Source organism: Thunnus albacares, chromosome 7 (assembly GCF_914725855.1).
Source record: "Thunnus albacares chromosome 7, fThuAlb1.1, whole genome shotgun sequence".
NCBI classification, from domain to species: Eukaryota; Metazoa; Chordata; class Actinopteri; order Scombriformes; family Scombridae; genus Thunnus; species Thunnus albacares.
The window spans coordinates 23,530,162-23,549,154 of record NC_058112.1 but is presented as its reverse complement, the minus strand read 5'-3'; the positions used below and the strand labels follow the sequence as shown (position 1 = coordinate 23,549,154).

Sequence of the window (18,993 nt, the reverse complement as noted above, 5' to 3'; positions counted from 1 at the left end):
ATCTAATGTCAACATCAGGTCAAAATGCTAATAAGCAAATGTTAGCATGCTAGTGAATATGGTAAACTATATATGGTATGTGAATTGTGTTATGTTAGAATGCTAGTGTCAGCATTTAACTCTATTCACCACTGTGATTAATTACAGCCTCACAGAGCCACTAGCATGGCTGTGGACTCTTAGTCTTGTTTTGATTAATTGTTTAGTCTATAAAATGTCAAAAAATAGTGATGAAAGAGTAAAAAATGTTTCTCAGAGCCCAAGGTAACATCTTCAAATTGCTTGCTTTATCTGATCTGACAGTTTGAATTCCAAAAGTATTCAATTTAAAGGATATAAAACAGAGAAAATTAGCTGATTCTCACACTTGAGAACAAGCAAATGCATTATCCAGCTTTTTTGCTCGATAAAATCATATCCTTTCACAAAATAGTTTTTACTTAACTGTCTGTTGATCATCTAATTGGTTAACTGACTAAAGGTTTCAGTACTACATTCTACAATCAATGTTTAAATAGAAATAATCCTAAATTAATAAAGAGAAATAGACCTATGCAGTCCACGAAAAGTTTATCAATCAGATGATAGATTCTCATTAATAAGTACCACTGAAGGCCACATCGAGCAATCAACCTCTGTATTTAATATTACTGCTGCACTGTACAACATTTACACATGCCAGTGTTATTAACTGTCAGTGTGTGTGTATTTGTGTGTGGCTCAGTGCTCTGCCAGCTGTGGTGTGGGCTACCAGCAGCGTATTGTCTCCTGCTCCATGATGCCCTCCTCTCAGGCTCCGCGCCTGTATGCTGCCCAGTCCTCCTCTGCCAGCACCCACTGTCCAGAGCCCCACCCTCCTGGCACCCGGCCGTGCCTCCTCAGGGACTGCCCACACACATCCTACTGGAAAGTTGGCCCGTGGAGCAAGGTGAAACAGAAATCACTTGTTAGGCAGTGAGAAATCCTCTCTAGCTGATTGCCATTTTCACAACAACACTTGACTTGAGCATTTTAAATGCTGATAAATCTCATTTTGGTTTGCAGCTTATTTCTGAAACTGTTTTGTTACTGTGTGTGTGAATGTTTTTGTGTGTATTTTTGTTTATACCAGTGCTCGCAGACCTGTGGGGCAGGAGTGATGGGGCGCAGAGTGGAGTGTGTGACCTCCAAAGGCCATCTGTCCAAACACTGCCGTCCTTCAGAAAGACCGGAATCTCAAGCTGCATGTCAAGAGAGAGAATGTGAGTTGAACTCCTTTCTTTTCTCCTTTCTTCTCCATGGAGTGCTTACTGCCAACCAGGAATGTGTAGAGTAATGGTATTAAATCGACTGTGCTGTGTATGGCGACCAGCGTATCTGATTGTGTTTATAGAAACTCAACGTTTTGCTTTGTTTTAACACATTACGCAGAACAGCAACCTCCACTTAAAGCCTCTTGGAGTGATTACTTTGTGGAACAATAAATAGACAGTCAGCAGTTTTCTACAAACTGTGATGTGGACAGTCTGTCAAAACGCCTCAGGGGTGTGTGCTGGGGCCGAAGCTGCCTTCATTGTGAACTTGCAAGCACTGTAAAAGCCGTCTGCAAGCAGGTTCGCTCACCTCATTTCAGATGTTTCGACGCATTGGGCTGTTGATTCCCGGCTTCTGCCAAGTCAGGCCCTGTTGAAATTAAAATGATATGCTTGGGTGACGGCCAGTTCTGCAGTAAAGTATTAATACTAATTAGCTAATCAGTGTGATATGGCCTCTACAACACTCTGGGAAAACAGAGGAGGCACCACAAATAATGAGACATTTGCATCAGCTCTCATTTAGGAAGATATTAACCAGGTTACAATCTTTTCTCATAGTTGTGTTTATAGTTTATGTAAAGGTCCCGTATTTTACAGTTTTCCTGAGTTTTATTTGAAGATATCCATAAGAAGGTATGTTTGTGGTTTTAAGTACCAAAAACCATCTCAATATAGTTTTACATCTCCTCTCTCTGGAGCTCTACTAAGAACAGGCTGTTTTGTGTCTGCTCAATGCCCCTCTGTTCTGATTGGCTTTTCTGAGTGCCACACACCCAGGCCAACCAAAGGTAATGTATTAAAGCCTACTGTAGCTACTGTAGGTAAAAGGTCACCGGTAAATTGCGATGGCCACCGCTGAGGATAATGTTATCCAACCTTTGGAAGGCTGTGCAATAACAAATTTGTTTGCTGACATCTAACAACTGTGCAGCATTTCCTCCGCTGTCTGTCTCTCCTCTGCCCTGCTCCGTGTGTTTATAGAAGGGCTAAGCCCCGCCCTCGAGTGAAACACAGAGAGCAGAGGAGAGGAGAGAAACTAGCGCAACCATAATTGACAGCAAAACTCAGTAGAGACTCTCACACTGAGCTGAAATGAAACAAGTGCACATAAATTAGGTAAATAACATAGATTTTTGTTTTTTGAATGTATAGTTGTTACATCACAACCTTATGGAAGTCCAAACGGCTCGTTTAAAGGCACATTTTCTGAATAAGGGCTGTGTGCATTTCTCTGTGGACTGAGCATTTTGATACTTTCACAGTATTTTATATAGCACCTATACCTGCTTTATAATCAAAAATGGAATGGAAATCTCCCTTTCTACAATATGGGACCTTTGAAAGAAACAAAATTAACAATTAAATACTTATACAAGAGGAGGCTGAAGAGGTGGAGGGAGTTACATATCTGAGAGCAGGCAGCAGTATAGCAGTGAGCATGAATATGCATACAAATGGAGGATGTATGGGACATGTAACTATGAAATTACTTCCGTGCCTGCCTGAACTCCCACATGGCTCCATTAGTTTTCGCTCTTTATGGCATTTGTTGATGACAGATTTATGGCAGTGGCAAACCTCAATGTCAAAGATTTGTTTCTTGTTTCTTTACTGTTGCACTAAAACAACCTCCTTTCATATTTCTTCTCCTAGGCCAGTTGTTCACTTCCTGCCGTGAGGTCCAGATGAGAAAGGGTGTGAGGATAGATGGGGAATACTATCTCAAAGTCAAGACCCGGATCCTACAGGTGTGTCTGTTCTGTCAGAGTTGCTCCGGCACACTTCATGACTCAACCTGCAGCTTCCCAACAGGATCTCATCTGTTGTCTCAATGTGTTTGGCTTTAGATTTACTGTGCCGAGATGCAGACTGATTTCCCCAAGGAGTATGTGACCTTGCGCAGCGGTCAGACAGACAACTACTCCGAGGTGTATGGGCACAGGTGTGTATAATCCAGTGGTGATGGATAGCCACTTGAGCTGTGACTCAGTGGAGCTTTGGATACGATTGTGTAATGTGTAAAGAATTATTGTACTTCCTGTAACACCAGGTGCATACAGTAAAATTTGGTGTTTTAGGACTGTTCAGATTCATGTGTTTTGTCCTAAATAAATCTTAACATTAATTGTCCTTACACCAAAGGTTGCTGAACCCCTTTGAATGCCCGTATAATGGCAGCCGAAGACAGGACTGCGACTGCAGGAATGACTACTCAGCAGCAGGATACACACTCTTCCACAAAGTTCGCCTGGACCTGAGCTCCCTGAGGATAATGAGTGCGTAATTACTGTGTGATAGCCTTACAATGTTGTAATGAGACCACACATCAGTGTTGTTTTAAACCCCAAACGCCTCGTCCCATAGCGCTTAATAATGCCTCATTCTAAAGCCTGGGCTGTCCAAATGCACTATGTGCTGCCTTTTTTCCACACTCCCTCCTCTGAAATCATAATAATGACCTTTCAGCGCGCCATGTTCACATCACAAGGCGACTTGGAGAAACTGGGCCTCTCAGCAACACGTGAGCATGAGAATAAAGGAATGCACGTGTGCACGTACAGACATGCGTGCCTGCTCTCAAGCACAGACAGACAATATGTAATTCTGCCGAGCATATCTTTTCTTGGTGAGCACATACAAGAAGACTGAAGACACAAGCGCGCAGTGCAAGCACACACGCCTGTGCATGCGATCACATCAGTGTCAAACACTTACTCATAATAGCATGTGAGTGATCGCACACTCAGAGACAGACACGCACACTTTTACACACACATCTTCAGGCAATACTCCTGTACTCATTATTACAGTCAGCTCCACCTTCCCTGTTGTGACCAAGTATGCCTTTGATTAGAGTATGTGGATTAGTCTATTGTGTACACACAATGTGTGTGTCTGTGTATGTGTGTGTGTGTGTGTGTGTGTGTGTGTGTGTGTGTGTGTGTGTGTGTGTGTGTGTGTGCTTAGAGGGGAAGTTGGATTAGAACCTACATAGTCATCTTCCCATCCTCTTCATCTGGTCTGGGTCCTGACAGCACATGTTCCCACCCTTCGTCTGCATGGTACTCATTTGGCTTTCAGGCGGCTTGAAGAGAGCTGAGGGGGGATAATGAGTTCAAGATGAAGGAAAGATTATGAAGAGGCACTGCTTTTGTGTGCCTTGCGCATCCTGTGAACTTTATCATCATTTCATACAGGCAACATGAAGGGAGGGCAGAGAAAGGTACTGGTCATGTTATCATTTGTGATGTGGAGGAAAGGAAAATGGCAAAAACTAAACAGCAGACACAGGGAAACAGGGTTCAGATTTATTTACTGAATTCAAAATGTAAATCAAAGATTTTATATGCATAACCAGTTAACTCTTAGACAGGATACACTACAGGATATATAAGTAGCTGTGTTCATAAAAGTGGTTTCTTTCTGCCTCCAGTTACACCTCAGGGAAATACCCAGGTTCACCAGCTCTGAGGTTTATAAATCTCTTATAAAATATTTTATCATCTCTTTTCCTTTTTTTGTGAGAGCAATGCACACAACATTCAGGTAGTCATTAATTTAGTTTTAATTCTTAAAAATGACTGCTTGTTATTTGAAACTTTTGTTACTTAAAATTGTTTGATACTAAACATAAATAGAGTTGTTAAGGGACTTAAAAGATTTCAGATTTTCTAAGTAGATTTGTTACTGGATGCAGATTTGAATCCCAACCCCAACTGAGAGATGTTTTTACAAACAAGACACCATCTGGCAATGTCACAGTGAAGTGACATTGACCCTGCAATGAAATTTAACTGCATAAACTGTACTTAGTGATGTTCTGTGTGGTTATTTACCTTACAGCAGCTGTCTTCACTCTGTGTTTACTTCTGCTGTTGCACATTGTGACTCTAGATTTGTATCTTTGCTGTTTAACAGTCACAGACCTCCACTTTTCCCATACTCTTCTTGGTCGACCTGTGCCCTTTGCTACAGCGGGAGATTGTTATAGTGCAGCCAAGTGTCCACAGGTTGGTGAAATACTGTTCATCGTTGCCTCATAGCGGTGTAGCAATGTGTGTTTCATGTGTGTTCTTTGTGGCATATGTTTGTTAGTGGCCTGAAGGTCAAAGAAGTGAGATTTGCTCATATAATTTCCTGGGCCTGATGCAAATATGCCATTGAGCAAGGCTACTACTCAATTACTCTGTTAGAGATGCTCATCAGCACCATGTACTGTACCTGTAGTTTGTGTTTAAGCCTCAAATCCTCTGTAGCTATTTCCAAAAAGCATTGCTAGTTCTTACTCGACATTCCTGGTTAAATAACTGCTCAGAAATAACTCAAGTCTGATGTGTGTTCGCAGGGTCAGTTCAGCATTAATCTGATTGGCACTGGCCTCAAAGTGGCTGAGGCCACCAAATGGACATCTCAGGGCAACTATGTTTCCATCAAAGTCCACAGATCTGAGGTAAGAAGCGGTAGATTTATATGTTTGTCTTTTGCATTGGATGACGCTATGTGGCTCTTAAAGGACAAGATGTGTTATTCTATTCTTTACAAGCCCATTTTTCCTACTAAGGATGTAAATCTTTAAAAACATCTAAAAAATATATTTTTTTATGTTTAAAAAGGTTAAGTAACTTCCTAAACAGCTGGGTACTGCAAGTATTAATCAAACAGGAGTAAACAGTGCATTTCTCGGGGACTATTATCAGCCACCAACTTATACAAATTAAGTGCACTTGTGAGTATTTGTTTCACCAGGACGATTTATGTAGCATTGACTCAAAATAAACTACAGTCCCCATGTTTATCGTAACAAAGGAACATGTCACTGAGTGCAACAACGTGACTCATTTATGAGGACAACAATGGAACTCTTTGACTTAGAGGAAAGAGCTATATCAAGCTACACAGTCAAAACTTGCTAGTAGGATCAGTTCATTCTCGGTTTTGGTCTTTTCATGGATAATAAAAAAATATTGAATATTATTAGTGTTTTCCTTTTGTTATAAATTTTGTTATGAATGTAGTTTTACTGGGGTGTAATTGTGCTTCGTGTTGGGTCTTGTCATCTGAATTGCCCTGTTGTATTTCTGTCTGATTCACTGAAGAGGAATCCCCAGTGACATTTATGAAGCTCTGTAAAAAGTTGCCCTTTGCCCACTCTTTCCTCTCTCATTTTTCCCGGTCCGTAGGATGGAACAAGAATCTACGGTCGCTGTGGTGGTTTCTGTGGGAAGTGCATTCCCCAGGCTCATAACGGCCTACTCCTTCAAGTCCAGTGAGGGCAATGCAGAGACCAAACCCCTAAATCAACCTGAAGACAGTAGCCCAGGAACATGCAATAATAGTGATTTGTTGGACCCCATAGTCATCTATAAGTGTGGTGGAAAAACATCTAAATGTAATGATCCTACAATAACATCACCAGTTCAGTTCCAAATGGCAGCTAAAACAGACAAGACACTACGGACTATGCAGTACTACAGGGTCACTGTCAGGTCCTTCAACCAAACTGATAACTCTAAACAGTGTTGCAATGCAATCAAACGCATTGTAATCTAAAAGGTTATTTTTCCTCAGACACAGATATGCATTTTTAGTATCATACAAAGGGATACAACACTTCAAAACACTGGGAAAGCAACTGCACATACAGGAGAACAACTTAACAGACCTTCTCCCATGACATGAGGTATTCTCATCTTAAAGTAGCAAGTTTTTATTACAGTGTTCTGTCAAATGAAGTGCGTTCTGTTGATAAGAATAATTTCCAGAATTTTATCATGAGGTGCCTGGAATTAATCTTGTTGTATGTTACCTTATTCATATTATATACATATATTTTTAAAGGTACACTGTAAGCATTTAGTTGCAACTTATCCTACTGACTTTGATGGAACAGTATACAAGTAAACATATGTATTAATAATCATTGCAAGACATATGAATAGTATGCAAGGGATGGTTGTGCAATTGTCTTATGTCTGCCGTTAAGCTGATACAGAAAATGAATAATACAAGAACAAATTGTATCTGTGGTAAACATGAAGCCACAGCTGCCAGCTGGTTAGCTTAGCTTAGCACAAAGGCTGGAAATAGGGGGATAACAGCTAGACTAGCTCTGTCTTAATGTAACAAATTCCCCCTACTGGCACCTCTAACACCGGGTGCAGTAAATTCCTGGAGCTGGCACCCGGATATAAATTGGAATGGCACTTTTCTTTGGACTGAGCCAGGCTAGCTGTTCCCCCTGTTTTCAGTCTTTATGCTAAGCTAAGCTAATTGGCTGCTGGCGAAAGCATCATATTTACCATACAGATATGTTGGTGGTATCAATCTTCTAACTCTTGGCAAGAAAGCAAATAACCATATTACCCAAAACATCAAACAAATTCTTTAAGGCTCAAGACTTACATAAAGAGTAAGCTTGCAACTAACTACTGATATCCCTCCAAACCTGCCTTAAGTCAAAGGTCAAACTTTGATACATTAGGAGTCTTTAGAACAACTACAGATGATTTTAGTTTCCATTATTATGTATCTCTAGAGTCTGTTTGCTGCATCTGTTGTCAGGTATTTGACAAAACTACTGAAAACTGCATAGAAAGTCCATTGACTGACACACGCCTGTCACATAGAGACAGATAAACACTAGTGCTGTGAGGAAAAAGATTAAATATTTCAATATTTTCTACTGTTTAACTGTATAAATTTAATTTGGCTTTTTATTTTTAGACTTTTTTTTTTGTGTCTGTGTTTTTCTTTAATTTCATCACACAGACAAGTTCTCATCTGTTACACCGTGACACAGTATCAGGTGTGATGTCTCTCCTCACACCCTTCAGTGGGCCTACTGTAGGTACCTGCAACACCTACCTCTCACAAACCATACTCTACTGAGATATGTGTTGTAATATATTTATGTTTGACCATATTTATTCTGTAATGACTTGTAGATATGTTCCATGTTTTAAGGTACAATGACTACTACCAACAGTGAAGCCATTGTCTGTTTATTTTTTTGTCCTTTGTCTGCTTTGCTAAAAAAAAAAAAAAGGTATTAGCCTACTACTATTTGTAGTGTATAACCACTAACTTTAAATGAGGATCTTTTGAATGGTGCTTTTGAACTACTAGAATTACCTCTAATCTTGAGAAGGAAAACACTGGCTTTGGGAATGATACTTGCTGTGGCAGAGCTTCAGTTCTCTAACTGTCAGGGTTTGGCGTAGAAGTCTCTTCAGCAGATGTAGGATCTGCCTATAAAGCATGTCACAGTCCTCTTATTAATGTAGCTGAAAATCTAGCTGCAAGGTTGCCAGATACAGCAGATAAACCACTGCATGAGGAAATCTGCCCTTGAGTAGTACTTCACTCATCATGACTGACTTTCACCATGACCACTACTACAACTCTGTATATTATGCAACCTAACATGCTGGTACTTTGATGTTAAGCTTTAACCAAAGTTAGAAGATAGATGCAGATTCGACTTTTTTTTTCTTCTCAGACAATGCAGCTTCTTTTGATTTAAAGAATGGCTGAAAAATAAATAAAAAAATAAGTCAATGAGCAGCTAGAAAACCTTTGGCTATCAATTGATGGTCAATTGTGCTATGAGGTCTGTATCAGAAATTTAAAGAATACTTGATGCACTATGTGCCATAAATTTTGTAGAAATGTAATCCTGTTTTTTTTTTGTTTTGTTTTGTTTTTTTTTTGTAATAACCGTTAAGAATTGTAACTTATGATATATGTGTATTTTTAATATTCATACTTGAATTGTAAACAGTGTGCTAAATATTGAATGGGCATTGGTACTGAATAGAGAAACAGTGTGCTTGTTTGCCATGCTTTATCCAAAGATGTTTTTAAGAATCATATGTACCTACAGTATGTATGTAGCCTGTATAAAAGAAATGAATGATTGATTCTGGTGCTATGGTTACTAATTATATCAATACTGTATGTCTTGCTACTACTAACGCTGTTAAAAAATGAGTAATAATTAAAAAAAAGCTTTTTAGCTGACTCACAAGTTGATTTATGTTTATTTTATCTGCACAACACATTTAAAGATCCCATCAAGACATGTTCTAAGATGTACGTAAAATAAATAATACTAAATAATAATTTGTCTCATATAGTTTTTCCACACAAAAATCTACTCCACCTTTATTAAAAATTCCACAATCTATCAATATTTTTCATTTCAAAAGTTTAACTGCTGAGCACAAGATGTCTCCTAATTCACTGAAAAGTCCATTCTCTGTATATGTATAAGTGCACTGGAGGTTTCAAGTTTGTGTCACACTTGTAAACTGAATACTGGACCAAGACTGGGTCCAAGCTAGTTTTGATGTCACAAATCCTTCTCATAGGTACCCGCCTTAAATTCAGATTTTTAGTGAGTTCAGAGAAACTTTCCCACGTAATCAAATGAACATGAAAACAACCTTCTAGTGTCAAACTCTGCACATACATCATGTTGCAGAGTGACGCTCAAACATCCAACTGAAGGAACAATAACCAAAACAAATTTTTGACTTTAATAAAGACATATTTTTAAAAACATTTTTAATATTAACACTTTCCACACCAGAATTTTACAACATTTAAGACAATGTTCAAATGTTCAGTTCAATTACCCAGTAAAAAAATTCTTCTCCCTCTCTCTCTTCACAGTAAAGTCCATTCTCAGTGTATGTGCAGCGGAGGTTTCAAGTTTCCACATCACACTTGTTTAAGATTCACATTCGACCAGGATTGGCTTCCAAACTAGTTTTAATATCACAAAATCATGCTCATATGTGCATCTCAAATTTAAGGTGAAAACAGATGAATGTCAAAACCGCCTTCTGTTGTCAAATTCTGTACATACAGTACATCACTCTGCACAATGAAGGTCAAACATCCAAGTGAAGTACAGTACAATAAACAAAATACATTTTTGAGTGTAGAAGGACTTTAATATTAGACAGGAAAGAATAAAAATTGTGTTAAAACTACATTTTGTGAGTAAAAATTCAAGTCTTTCCTCTCCACCACAGAGAAACCAATTGGTTAATAAAAAAGGACAGCAGGTCAGTGCTGGCTGGGTGTTTATGTTTGCCAGATTGTGGGTCAATGTGGTTTCACTCAGTGCTGCAGGTTGCATTTCCACAACATGACCTTCTGGAATTCAGTTCCACTTAAGAGACACATAAACAGAGCAAATATCTTTTTAATACATTTCTCACCAAAGTACACTTACTCTTGAGTTCTGGAAACAGATGACGCTGTCAACTGCCTGATGGATCATCAAGTCGCTATGTCAAATCAAAGAATGAGGTAAGTTCCCATTAAGCTATGAAAATTTCACAAAGAGATGGAAAGAAGCTTTTTGAGGAATTATGTCACCAAAGTGACTCAGTAATAAAGGTGCAGGTACCTCAGCAAAAGGCAAACTGTTTATATACAAGCCACTTTTATAGGGCTCATTGCACAGAGATAGCTTTGTACATTAAATGAAAACAGATACTGTGGTCCCTCAAGAACTGCTTTGATTTCTTGCCAAAAGCCTGCCTTGGTTCCTAAAATCTAATCTGAGGATTTGGAAGAGACCTGAGGCACAGCAACAGCTCCCCTAAAAAGTAGTTTTCCTGTGAAACCAAGCTGTGCCGAGGTCTTTCCAAACTCTCAGGTTATATGGACAAGCTAGGAAAAAGTTTCCCTGGCGTGTTTGCTGTGAGCATAAACCAGACATCTTTAATGACTGAGCTGAAAAACACAAACCTGCACTGAGAATCCTCATAAAAGAGACTAATGATTGATGTTTACCATGTACCACAGTCTGCTTTGAGGTAACAGCACAGACATTCCAGTGCAATCTGCAGCTGCAAAATGCTCCAAAGACCATGTATCCAGAAACCACTACTCAACAGGTTTGCACTGACACACTGGAGTTGATCTGATATATTTGCAATTTTTAATGCATATGATTCTGTGCTTACATATTATGAAATTGTAAAGTTTTATGACAGTTTTCAAAAATGTAATTGGATTATATCCCAGATATTTTACTGTGTTGTTGACAGGTTTTGTCATAAATATTTGTTATTCAATTCCTGCAATAAAATAACAAAATAAAAATAATAATAAATGAAAATAAAAATAATTTCTGCCACATAAAATGTTGTTATAGAAGGATACTGATAAATGTGTTTCATGCATAACCGACCATTACATGACAGCAATATTTCTTGGTGAATTACATACTAAAAGGTAAGCGTCCACCTAGTGACCCAAAGGAACATGTATTTTCTTAAAATGAGCAAACATTGACCCCTAGTGTATCAAACAAGCTCTTACATCCACTGTCCCTGGTGGGCATATGTGACGGAAACACAAGAGCCATGATAAATAAATAAATATGTCCATAATCATGTTAATTTATGTAAAAGTGACATGCAAATGTAATAATAGTTAATAGTTAATATTTACAGGTAGATTATACTTGGAACATATAAGTGTGAATTGTTTATTTTATGCATCCATATCCATACAGACAGTCCAGGAGTATTTTTATGGTTTGTACAGAGGTCTTCTGCCTTAACTTCCTCCAAGCTGGCTGACATTGGACGGTTTAAACAGTATGATGACTGTCAGCACAAAAGTGCACCTACGGTACTGGGTTTTGTACCTCGGTGTGATAAAATAGAGGTGAAAGTTATTCATTAGCTGCATCAGCTCATAATAAAGAGGATGCTGTTTATGATGGAGTTCCTGCTGCCAACAGAATATCTAGGATCAGTGCATTTTCACCAGTTTGTTTACTGCACCCGACCTATGTGTGGTATAATCACAAATTCCTTGCTTGAAAGACAATGTGCTAATGATTTCATTTAACGTTTTACTGTTACATATATTTTACAATTGTTGAATGTTTAGTTTAGTGTAGAGCAGTGTGGTCAACTTTATAAATACAATGCACCTCTATTGTTGACCAGTAGATGGTGGTAAAGCATTGTACAACCATTGGCATATTTCTATGTGATTTCTAGAGGCTGAAGTATCTAATGATCAGGTTTTTTGTCTTTTGTTATTCCGACAAATATAGTATATTAGTATATATGTGGTGTATGTGTGGGTGTGTGTGTGTGTGTGTGTGTGTGTGTGTGTGTGTGTATACAGTATATTGTGTGTCATATATTTTGTGATTTGTGAAGTGATTTGATAATTGAATATGGGTGATATGTGTTGGATTTTATCCTCTGTCTGCAGTTGTAGACATTTTATATACTCTTACCTTTTCTGTATTTTCTCTAAAGTACATGTTTGTACTATGCTAAACTACAGTGAAAAGAGACATCCAGCTTCCATGTTCAGCTGTCCTCTAAATGATTATCAGAGTGAAAGTTGTTGCAGTAAAAGAAGGTTGTTTAAGCAAGATTAAAGCCTTGTATACCTCACACATACACACATAATCCCCTCTCACCCTGCACTCTCTCACACACACACATCCTATAATGGAACAGTTGGCCTTGAACAGTATCAATTTCATCTTTTGATGCACCATGTCTGCTTCAGAAATCCATGAAAGCCACACACGATTACACAGTTATCTCTGCTGCCAACTGGGCTATCAGTAGTTTGGGGGGTGGAAGCTGTTGGCACTTTGCCTCACAGGCATTTTAGACTGTCCTGTCAGTCTGACTGCCAGCTTTTTGAAGGAAATCATGTCAGCTTTGACTTTAACTGGCTGAGACTGAATGAGGTCATTTTTAGGTATTGTGTTACATGTCTAGAGTGTCCATTTTGTAACAGCTGCATGCGATGTGTGGGGGACTGCAGCCTCGGTCCAAAGCTGACCACCTATTCACTACACATGACTGGGTGGTATGCTGTCAGAGACGGGCATGGTCCAACTGGAGGAGGTATGACGGGGGCGGGGGGTTGGTGTTGGACCCCTGGGGTCCGCAAGTATGTGCCAATAGCCCATAGGCACATGTGGTGTGGTGAAAAATGGACTTGCATTGTTTGATCCGTGAATGTGAGACTGTGGCGTGAATGACACATTACAGCTAACAGACGGCATAACACAGTCACTGAAGGATTTCCATATCTTCTCAGGGATCTTTTTTAAGACTCCATCCAATAAGGCAGGATATTTTTTGGCAGGTCATATTTTGTAGCCATTATTGATGTTATAGTGCTCTATTTGTTACACAACCAAAGCTGTAATTCTCACAGTGAACACAGCAAAATGGCAATAAAAGTCTGCTGACAGTCATTTAGGAAATGCACACAATTATGACCAGTGGCAGTGTTTTCGTTTCAGAAAATACTTTCCTATTGTAAAACTTTAGGCTGTTAAGCAGCCTGGAAAATGTTGCCCCATGTCAGCATAGTTAGAATGAATGAGGCAAAGGCCAGACACGGCTATAGACGTGAGCTGTGCCGGCCTTTTGTGTGTGAGACTAGCAGGCAAGACACTCGATGACAGCAGAGGGGGGGAAAAAAGCTAATTATTTTTAACAGCTTAACACTCCAATCAAATGAGCTTTCTGGAGATTTTTACACACTGTTGTGGCTCACGTCACCAGGGTGTATTAAACCTCTTAACAGAATGTTGCTTTTGTTCTCCTGCATTTCACACTAACAAGAGGCCTGTGAGGTATACACAGTGCAACCCAGTTAGTCACGCACAACCCTGTCATGTGATGACACAGACGACTACACCATACAAGCAACTGAAAACCTCCAAAAAAGAAAATAAATAAATAAATAAATCCCACATTTTATTTCTTGTGGCTTCAACATTTTGGGGTTTCATACTATATACAGAAAATAAGCGACATGCTGTATGTGTTCAGTGGAAAAGTTTGCAAAGCTTATGAAAAAGATGTTAGCGGTCATGAGGGAATTCTTGTCAAGGTAGCTCAGAATAGATTATGTCCATTTTTCCATGCTCAATTGTTTTCCTGCTGTAGAGGACCAGACTTTTTTTTTTTTTTTTAACTGGAGGAGGATGCATCAAACTGCAAAACATTGAAATGCAGCCAAGGAGCTCTTCCTAAAACACTGAGAAGTCATATCTTATAAAACCCAAATTGTTGAAAGTAGCATTGACAGAGTGACTAAATAGAATAAAGCATTAAACCGGCAACGTCAGTGATTTAAGGCAGAGGGCAGACATTAATGTCAATTCAATATATTTTCCTCTTGAATATGTTTGGAGGATGTTCACAGAAAAAATGAACCCAGTGCCTTTGCATTATATGAGCTAATGAGGGCACTGTTGTCCTCTTATTTTTGCACTAATTTATGCAATTATAATATTCAATATTATTATGAATATTATTATTATTCATTCTAAAATGGTAGATTAAATAAAGAGATATTCTGGACATCCATAACAGCAACAGAGAGAGCAAAGAGTCTATCAGTATGATCTAACAGTGGTAGGTAAGAGCATTTGGAAGTGATTTATGCTCTGTTTTGCACTGATCCATAACCCTGCATTTGACAGGGTTAACTCACATCAATCACTTCTTTGAAGGTCCTCCACTTTTTTTCAGCGCTTGACTAAATAATAGGTTCTGGTTTCTTGTACCCAAGAGACATTTAGACTAGCCCTCCTCTGTCAAAGGAAGATACAATCTCTGGACAAGAGAAAAATGGGAAATTCCTAGACACTTAAAACATTTGGTTGCACACTCTCTATGACACTCAATTACAAAAACATTTCAGTTATGATTTTTTTTTTTCTGCAAAAAGAGTGTGATCATGTTTTACCCACAAGAAAGTCCCGTTATCATCGAGCTAGTCATCCTTCAAAAGGCCCTCAAACCCCAACAATGTCCTTCCCCCAAAACATCTCCACCCCTCTGACTACCTGCTCTAATTAAGAAAGCCAGTCTAAGTGGCCCTCTCTTCCTGTCTGGACTACAGACAGTGTGTATGTGTATGTGTGTGTGTGTGTGTGTGTGTGTGTGTGTGTGTGTGTGTGTGTGTGTGTGTGTGGTATCTCTTTGTATTAGTGTATTTGTTTAATTGCACACACACACACACACACACACACAACTAGTCTATTAGTGTGAGGCAAGAGAGGCACTCATTCCAGGCTGTCTCATACTAGTGCCACTCAAACCCAGACAAAGGCACTTCAATGAGCCAGTACAATAGCCAATGACAAGCTTTTATCACACCATTGACTCTTTTTTTGTGACCAGATTTTTATTGGGTTTCCTTTTTTTCCCCCCCTTTGCTTTCATTATGGAGGAGATATTATATATCGAAATCAAGTAACTGAAATATTGCGTTGACACTAAGGTAATCACATATGCATTATAAATGTACACACATTTACATTCACATAGTGAGATGAATGATGAATGTGTACCCAGGAGCAACAAAGATAAGCACAATGGTGTGCTATGCGATAACCAACTGTCAAATAAAATGTGATCGCAATATATTGTAAATAATTTTCAAACCTCTATTTAGTCCTCCTATGATCCTGATTATAACTTAACCTGCTCAGCCGTCTTTTTGACCCCTCCCCACCCTTCAACTGAGCTGAGCTCTAAATTCTTTTAAACAATACAGTTATAATTAGATCTTATATGGTCATTATTTCCCCTTTCTCCCTTTTTTTAAAAAAAAAAAAATTGTTTTCTATATTTAAAAAAAAAACGGAAGGGGTAGGACCCCTCTGTGTTTGTGCTGGTTTATTGTTATTGTTATTATTATTAGTTTTTTTCTACCGCGGCTCAAATTGCTATGAGCTGGAGTGAGCTAAAACCATGAAACTTGGCACCATAACTGGACATGATGTGCATGTGCTTCCCAAGAAATATGAGACCAATTAGCCAGATGGTGTCGCTGTAATTAAAGTCCAAAAATTCAATTTTGGAAAGACCCCGCCCCTCACACCGTAAGTCCTATTGACTTGAAATTTCACACACAAGTACAGCTGAATGTGCTCTACAAAAAGCCTCTTGGACCATAAAGGTCTGCTATGATGGATTTTTTGCACAATACATATTTTGAAAAAAAAACAGTAATGTGATATCTTCTTTTTGGATTTTGACTCAATCAACACCAAGTTTGGCTCAGTTGAAAAACATGGCTGCCATCAACTAAAATATCTTCAAAGGGCAGGGCTTTGAGAATATTGGCCACAACTCATTAACCACTTGTCCAACCATGATAAATCTTGGTACATAACTTCAGCCCATGAGTGGGAATAGCTCCAACAAAGCATTTTGAGCCCAACCCATAGGGAGCACCATAATTGCCACAAACGTGTATCTGCAAATCTGGTGGAGAGAATTTCACCAAAATTGGTGTGCATGCTCTGGGGGCAAGTATTAACCAAAATCTGAAGCACCATATTGATCGGTGCAAGTGGGTGATGCCTATCTCATATTTGCTCATAACTCAAGATGCCTTTGAACAGTCCTGATTAAACTCACTGGAGACATCCTGCGATATCTCTTGAACAAACACACATATTCCGTACCAAATCCGATGAAGGGGGGACGAATGGCGGAACTTTGAATGCACAATTATTGAAATGCTGCAGGCTTTCTGATGATGAAACAAGTGTGACAGGTCTCTCTCCTTCCTTAAACAAAATTAAACTAGCCTAAGTGACTTTGCTCACCTTTGTGATGATTTGGTGCAACAATTTCTACATTTCAGTAACGGTTGAAAACTTCTCTCATTCCAACAGCTGCCTCTGTGTGGTCTCTGCAAGTATGTCCAGTATCATCTTATGTTGCAGCTGACAGTGTAACATCACCTGTAGACTGCCTCCTATCACGGAGCGCTTTGCTTTAGAAATATGCTTTTTAGTATCTAACCTCAACTGAAAGCATTCCTTCTTTATTTCTGTCACAGTGAAGAGCTGTTCTGATGACATATTAGCTGGATTCACATTCTCTAATTGTTTTGGGTCTCCTTGGGTCACTCTTAAATTTGTTATGTGCTTGTTTACAGATTTCTGAAAGCAGGACTTGAAGTTGTGTAGTGTATTTATTCTTTGGGAACTTTTTTGAGAATGAAACTCACTCACAAACGGAGTGAAACATGGAGTCTTATGTGGCAATTTTAGGGGTGTGGATTATACTAACGATCACATCTCACGAATGCACACCTCCTCATGAACAGGTGGCAGTCATCAGGCTGAAATGAGCAATTTACAACAAGTTTAGGCAGCTAAGAGAGTTTGTTGAATCCCATGTAGTATTGTCTCATTTTCCTCTTATTGCTTTGTGCAAGAACAAATATAAGAGTAAAATAACAAAACATTCATGCATGAGGCCCATTACAAATGCATTCCAAATCCAAAATAATGCTGCAAATTGTAAAACACATGCAAATGTGAAAATACAAACATGAAGAGAAATTACCCCTAAAATTAAAATGTGCAACAATACCAAACCAAAACCAAACCACTAACCCAAATGCAAACACAAGGAGAAGTGCAATGAATACCAAAACACAAGCATGAATTAAAACACAAACATTAAGAGAAATGCAGCGTACCCCACTAAATCCCACTAAAACACATTTTAAAGTGAAAACACAAACATTGTGAAAGATTTACATGCATAGCAACAGTAGCTAAGGGCGGGGGGAAGCTTAGCAAATGGTCAGTTGATACCAGTTGATAATAAATGTCTGGACGCTTGTTTGAGTTGCAGGTGGGTAGAGGTTTGTCATAAATGACATAAAATGAAATGTACAGCAAGGCCCAGCATGTACCTCTTGTACACACTATAGTTCCTAATTGCTCCTATGTGTGAGTGGCTGGCATGTGAGGACTGCAATTTTTAAAATGATTAACATTGTTGCCTTAAAAAGCTAATGTTCTTGTCTGAGAAACAGAACAAGAATCTTGAGGTCAGAGTCTGTCTGCTGTGAGAAATGGTGTGCTCTATTTGATTTGCCTTGGAGTAAATCAAACCAAAGTAACCAACATGCATTCTCAACTTTCATGTCAGAATACTGCTGATCAATCTTTCTGCCAGCACTCTTAAAATGAACCATATAGCCCCTTTCCTGTACTGGAGTTCATTGTTTTCAAAAGAACCTCGAATTCGAACCTCATGCCTTTACCCCAAGTCACTGTTCCCATTTTACACATTAACATCCCTGAAAGTGTTGAATAAAATACAACGTGTCCTGTAAGATACATTCACTAGCTTTTCACATGCCATGATGGCAGCAGGATTTTTGACTCTGTTTTAGCACTCCATATGGTACTGCAGCTCAGCAACGTACACTTCCCAGCTGCTTGTGACACATTTATTGGCATAGGTGCAGCATCAGTAGCCACTTTGACCAGACTGTCTGTCAGTTGCCATAAGGACAAGATCTGACTCAGATTAATTGGCCCAGAAGACTTGTTAGACACATGATTAGATGTATTCTAATTAGACATGCTTGGTACAGTAGTTTCTTTATAACAGTCAATTATAATATAGCATATAATATAGACTGTTATAGTCAAATAATCTTTTGTTATACTGTTTTTATTGCTTTGTCCTCTATGACCAGTCCTGACTACTAAAAATACACTAACGGTGCCTTGTTATAAATGGCTCATACTTTGTTCCTATTATTCCTGTTTTAGGTCTAAACAAAAATGGCATGTGTCTCATACAATAGTGATTTAATCTTTTACTTCTCATTTAGAGATACTGTAATGTCTATTGTTGGC

At 38.8% G+C, this 18,993-nt stretch overlaps 1 protein-coding gene across 1 annotated transcript in view; it reads left to right on the top strand.

Moving 5' to 3' along the window:
* The window catches only part of LOC122985719 (A disintegrin and metalloproteinase with thrombospondin motifs 20), an 83,708-nt gene extending 76,126 nt beyond the window's left edge, over positions 1 to 7,582 (top strand). Inside the window, exons 32-39 of the mRNA XM_044356578.1 lie at positions 725 to 928; positions 1,112 to 1,241; positions 2,949 to 3,043; positions 3,143 to 3,237; positions 3,438 to 3,571; positions 5,214 to 5,305; positions 5,641 to 5,745; positions 6,476 to 7,582. Of these exons, the coding sequence (XP_044212513.1) occupies positions 725 to 928; positions 1,112 to 1,241; positions 2,949 to 3,043; positions 3,143 to 3,237; positions 3,438 to 3,571; positions 5,214 to 5,305; positions 5,641 to 5,745; positions 6,476 to 6,565 (945 nt within the window). The 3' untranslated portion in view covers positions 6,566 to 7,582. The remainder of the gene's footprint in view (positions 1 to 724; positions 929 to 1,111; positions 1,242 to 2,948; positions 3,044 to 3,142; positions 3,238 to 3,437; positions 3,572 to 5,213; positions 5,306 to 5,640; positions 5,746 to 6,475) is intronic.
* The last annotated feature ends 11,411 nt before the right edge of the window (positions 7,583 to 18,993 follow it).